We start from the raw sequence: 5,859 nt of genomic DNA, 5'->3' as shown, positions 1-5,859 counted from the left end.
TCATAGGAATTTTAGATGATTGGAAACCTTAGAAATTTTCCCTAGGTTGGTCGTTAGTTCATATGATATAATCATAGGAACATGAAATTCGTAGGAATGAGATGTCATGCATACCAATTTCTAGGAAGAGATGTCATTTGGTTCACAGGATATTTTTCCATTAGGTATGAGAAAATGTTTTTTCCTTTAAAAGGTGAAGGATAGGAATTAATCCTGCATAGGAATAGGAATTCGTTCTTACAAACCAAAGGGCTCTAATGAAAATTTTCCTATGGAAATTCTATCCTACATAATTCCTACAAAATTATTGTAAACCAATTAATGCCTGAATCACATGGATTTACCCCTAAGGATTCATATGTCATACATTTCATAGAAATTTAGCATCAACTAAAACCTCTTGATAAGAATCCTTTGTCCTTCCCTTTTGTGTGCTTGGCTCCCCTGTTGTTTCCCTCTTCCATTTCGGTTATGTTGGCTCCACTCGGTAGTTGTCATGCTTGGGTCATGGGAACCTTCTTCTCATCAGGCATCCGTATGCGAGGCTACTCGGAGTGACCCCTCTTGTTTCTCCTCTTCCGTGTGGCGGCACGGGGCGCTTCCTCTGGTGGCGGCGCTACACATGCGTGGGCGTGGTGGCGTGACGGCACGTGCTTACGGTAGTGGCTGCAGGGCGTGCGGACGGCTACGTGGCGGTGTCCTCTTCCATGCCGGCGGCGGGGTCCGACGTGGGGCTCTTCTAGGGCGCTGCTAGGGCCTGGCTCGGGCGGCTCTGTTGCTCAGGCGCTGAGTTATTGGCTACCGGCACGGCTGTAGGCTACTACATGAGCACAGGGCTGACGACATGCGGTGGTGCAGGCTAGCTAGGATCTGGCCAGAGCCGGCTGGATCTGTTGTCAGGAGGCTGGCTGGTGACGCCGGGTGGTGGAGATCTGGGCTCCCTAGTGGGTGGTCCACGGCGGTGTGGGCTGTGCATCTCGCATGGTGCAGTGCAGGTGGTGCGCGGTGGTGGTGGTGGCCTCCTTCTCCGGAGATTGGACCAATGGGTAGGTTCAGATCTAGGGTTCATGCTCTGGCGGAAAGTTTGGGGCCCAGGGTGGATCGGAGCTTGTGCTTCAGGTAGGAGAGGTCGAGCTTGGCACGGGATGTGCTCCTAGGTGGTGCTCGCACATGCTCTCCTTGTGGGTATAGTGCTTGGTGGTGGTGGTCGTGTTAGCAATGTGTCGGTGTGCGGATCGGCGTCAGTGACCACGGACATGGCATCGTGTGAGCTCGCCTGGCCAAGGGCTCGGGGCTGGCTTGCCGGCGGCCGGAGGCAATCTCGGAGTCGTGTACCCTAGTCCACCGGGCATTGGCTGGGGACGTGGCTATGGGTGCCTCCTACGGTGGAGGTGCCTACCCAGACTCGGGGACTAATGCCGGTCTAGGAGTAGATGAAGTGTTGTCGCTCTTTCTCCCATGGATGAGTGCATTGTGATGTGATTGGCGTACGGTATCTCATGACAGGGATGCCGGGGCGGCGCCCCGGATGGTGGTCTGCATGTTGCTCTTTGGCGGGCATCATTACGCTGGTAATGACTCTCCTGCTAGGATGTGTGGGCATTGGGAGGTGTTGCGGTGGGTAGCTTGGGCATCCCCTCTGTCGGAGGGACAGTGCCCTCATCCGGATCTGGGGATCTGACATCATCGCGTTCCTCCAAACTGCCTTGTGGTGGCACGGGTGAGTTGTCGAGTGGAAGCTCCATACCTTGGTGTCGATAACGGCGACACGTAGGTATCGCAATCTTCTTGAAGACGTCGATGTGGTTCTTCTCTCTGTGTCAGGGCTCCGGATGAAGCCCTTTGTCCTGTGTGGACTCGGCAACGACGACGCTTTATGTTGTTCTCTCTCTTGAGGGCGTTGTCGTGGAGCTTAGGTGTGTTAGGTCGTAGCGTGGGGGCGTTTAGTTCTTCCGGTGCTTGTTATTGGTAGTGTAGTCGTGTGCATTCTTCGTGTGCCGATTATCTCAGGATCGTCTTTGTAAGAGGGCTACTTGTTAGGTCTCTAACGTATCTATAATTTTTGATTGTTCTATGCTATTATATTATCTGTTTTGGATGTTTAATGGGCTTTAATATACATTTTTATATTATTTTTAGGACTAACCTATTAACCGAAGGCCCAGTGCAAATTGCTGTTTTTTTGCCTATTTCAGTGTTTCACAGAAAAGGAATATCAAACGGAATCCAAACGGAATGAAACCTTTGCGAGGATCTTTTTTGGAACAAACGCAATCCAGGAGACTTGGAGTGGAGGTCAAGAAAGCCACGAGGCGGCCACGAGGTAGGAGGGCGCGCCCACGGGGGGTAGGCGCGCCCCCACCCTCTTGGGCCCCTCGCAGCTCCACCGACCTACTTCTTTCGCCTATATATACTCTTATACCCTGAAACCATCGGGGGGAGCCACGAAACACCTTTTCCACCGCCACAACCTTCTGTACCCGGCCGTGAGATCCCATCTTGGGGCCTTTCTCGGCGCTCCGCCGGAGGGGGATTCGGTCACGGAGGGCTTCTACATCAACACCATAGCCTCTCCAATGATGTGTGAGTAGTTTACCACAGACCTTCGGGTCCATAGTTATTAGCTAGATGACTTCTTCTCTCTCTTTGGATCTCAATACAAAGTTCTCCTCGATCTTCTTGGAGATCTATTCGATGTAATTCTTTTTGCGGTGTGTTTGTTGAGATCCGATGAATTGTGGGTTTATGATCAAGATTATCTATGAACAATATTTGATTCTTCTCTGAATTCTTATATGCATGATTTAATATCTTTGCAAGTCTCTTCGAATTATCAGTTTGGTTTGGCCTACTAGATTGATCTTTCTTGCAATGGGAGAAGTGCTTAGCTTTGGGTTCAATCTTGCGGTGCTCGATCCCGGTGACAGAAAGGGAACCGACACGTATTGTAGTGTTGCCGTCGAGGATAAAAAGATGGGGTTTATATCATATTGCTTGAGTTTATCCCTCTACATCATGTCATCTTGCCTAATGCGTTACTCTGTTCTTATAAACTTAATACTCTAGATGCATGCTGGATAGCGGTCGATGTGTGGAGTAATAGTAGTAGATGCAGAATAGTTTCGGTCTACTTGTCACGGACGTGATGCCTATGTTCATGATCATGCCTAGATATTCTCATAACTATGCGCTTTTCTATCAATTGCTCGACAGTAATTTGTTCACCCACCGTAATATATGCTATCTTGAGAGAAGCCACTAGTGAAACCTATGGCCCCCGGGTCTATTTTACATCTCATATTATTTTCCTATCAACTTGCTATTTCTGCCGTCGTTTATTTTGCAACCTTTACTTTCCAATCTATACAACAAAAATATCAAAAATATTTATCTTATTATCTTTATCAGATCTCATTTTTGCAAGTGGCCATGAAGGATTGACAACCCCTTTATCGCGTTGGTTGCAAGGTTCTTGATTGTTTGTGCAGGTACTAGGCGATTTGCGTGTAGTCTCCTACTGGATTGATACCTTGGTTCGCAAAAACTGAGGGAAATACTTACGCTACTTTGCTGCATCACCCTTTCCTCTTCAAGAGAAAACCAACGCATGCTCAAGAGATAGCACTACCTCACCATCTTGCATCGTTCAGCCGTGTACTTTCTTGGGTGTTGCTTTATATGTAAAGCGAGGCGAAAGTCTGTTTCGAGGAGGAATGTTTTAGACATGTTCGGATATGCTTAGATCGGAAGTGGCAAGGTGGAAGCGACAAGGCTTATGCAAGCCTGGAAGAGAAGTTCTCATTAAGTCAGTGCCGCGTGCGACACCTACGTATACAATGAGATGATTCCAGCTCTACAAGAATTGTGTAGAAACCTAAAACATATCTCTTCTAAAATTTGGTGGGAGCGGCCAACAGTGAGAGGAAAGTCCATTGGGCAGCGCAGGACAAGATGTGCAGAAGAAAGCGTGAAGGTGGTCTTGGGCTTATAATTTTTTATGTTTTCAATCAAGACCTTCTAGCACCAGTCTGGAGAATTATTGTGGTTCCTAATTCATTGTGCGCGCGCGTGCTCAAGGCGGGGTACTTCAGAGACTCGGATATCATGTCAGTGACATCCCACAGGGTTGTTCTTCTACATGGCGCAACATTATGCATGGGAGGGACTTGTTGAGTCATGGGATATGGCCATCCGCGATGGATCGAAGATAAACATATTGCATGATAATTGGTTCCCTAGGGCTGGGTCATAGGGTGCTATTACCGACTGTCTATTATTGCAAGTTTTGGCCAGCTTCGCGCTAGGAAGGGGTGATAACGGCGACGCTCCTTCAGCTCGATCCGGTGCTTGTAGTCGTCATTATGGTCTACGGATCTGCATGTATGTTTTATTATTTATGGTGCTCTTTGTACTGTCATAATGCAGGTCGGCGCGCCCGTGCACAGCACGGCGTTCCAGCACGTCGCGTCGTGCTCGTGCAGGGCCTGGCAGACCGGCTGGCCCTGGCGCACCCGCCGGTGTTGGCTCCGGCCAGCATGCGTTCTGCCTCCCGTGGTCGTCGTGCCTCGACCGGGCGCGCGGCGAGGCGCTCGCCGTGGCGTACGAGATGTGCTCGCCCCTCAATCTCAACTGCTCTGTTGCGCTGCCCCACAATCTCTCCTGCTCCGCCGTGCCGCGCCGCCCCACAATCTCTCCTGCTCCGCCGCGCCGCGCCGCCCCTCAATCTCTCCTGCTTCGCCGCGCCACCCCTGACCTTCTCCTGCTCCGCCCGCGGCAATAAAGGAAGAGGGGGCATCTGGATAAGACGTAGGGGCTTGTTTGTAGAAAGCGAACCGTTTTTACACATGTAGAAGAGGGATTGCGGGGTGTATTACTGAAAACACAGGGGGGTTTTAGCAAAAGCACGACGACGGTGAGCGAGCGGGTAGAAGCAATAATCGCTTTATTATTATTAGGAAAAGATTGATGATGAATACATGAAGTTTTGTAGGAGAAAAAAACAGAATATACACGGTCTCAAACCCAAAGCAGCCGCGCATGGCGCATATAAGCTTTGCGCACGCACGTACGCGCGTACACGCATGCACTTCAAATTAACGGAGTTAATCATCAGTAACCACATGGTATGTGTGGTTATCAACTTCATGTTTGAAATGATGAAATTGAGCTATGATGCTTGAAGTGATTAGATTAGATAATACTTTAAAAAAATCAAAAAAAAAAAACGATCATCAGTAGTGGCCCCTGGGCGCGCAGGTGTCCGGCTTGAAGGAGAGCGGTCTGGCGGCGTACACGACGTTCTCGTACCCCTTACCGGACCACCGCTTGCCCTCGTGGCGGAGCGGCGCGCCCTCGATGCCGTAGTTGACGTTGGTGAGGTCGTCGCACTTGCGGTCCGGCGACGCGAGCAGGCGCACGAAGCAGGCCTTGGCGGGGTCCCCCTTGTAGTAGTCGGCCTTCTCGGCGACGTCGAACTCGGCGAGGAAGTAGCCATTGCCGTCGGCGACGGGCGTCCGCGACTCCATGACGCGGTTCTTGGCGTCGCGGCAGGTGACCGTCACCTTTGCCCCCGGCAGCGGCGTCGCGCCGTCCAGGCACCACGAGTTCCGGTGCGTGCAGCTCTGGCAGTACACCATGCCCTCCACCTTCAGCATCACCTTGTCGCACTTGGCAGCCGGTGCAGGCGTCGGCGAGGGGGTCTGGCTGTAGCCGTGGGCGCTGGCGCCGGTGGCGGCGACGAGGGCCACGAGGACGACGGCGAGGGGGAGGCAGGCCGCCATTGCTGGAAGGGAAGACTGGTACTCCGTGCGTGCGTGCTAGATCGATGGAGATGATCGCAGCTGGCTTTGGCTGTGTGGG

At 51.3% G+C, this 5,859-nt stretch overlaps 1 protein-coding gene across 1 annotated transcript; it reads right to left on the bottom strand.

Annotated features, from left to right (window-relative positions):
• Window positions 1–4,829: 4,829 nt before the first annotated feature.
• Window positions 4,830–5,859, bottom strand: LOC109772377 (non-classical arabinogalactan protein 30-like). The gene has a single exon (XM_020331066.4). The coding sequence runs from the start codon at window positions 5,778–5,780 to the stop codon at window positions 5,232–5,234; it is 549 nt and encodes a 182-aa protein (XP_020186655.1). The 5' UTR covers window positions 5,781–5,859; the 3' UTR covers window positions 4,830–5,231.

This window comes from Aegilops tauschii, chromosome 3, assembly GCF_002575655.3.
Source record: "Aegilops tauschii subsp. strangulata cultivar AL8/78 chromosome 3, Aet v6.0, whole genome shotgun sequence".
Taxonomy (NCBI): Eukaryota; Viridiplantae; Streptophyta; class Magnoliopsida; order Poales; family Poaceae; genus Aegilops; species Aegilops tauschii.
Note: the sequence above shows the minus strand (reverse complement) of the source record. Positions and strands in the feature narration are given on the sequence as shown.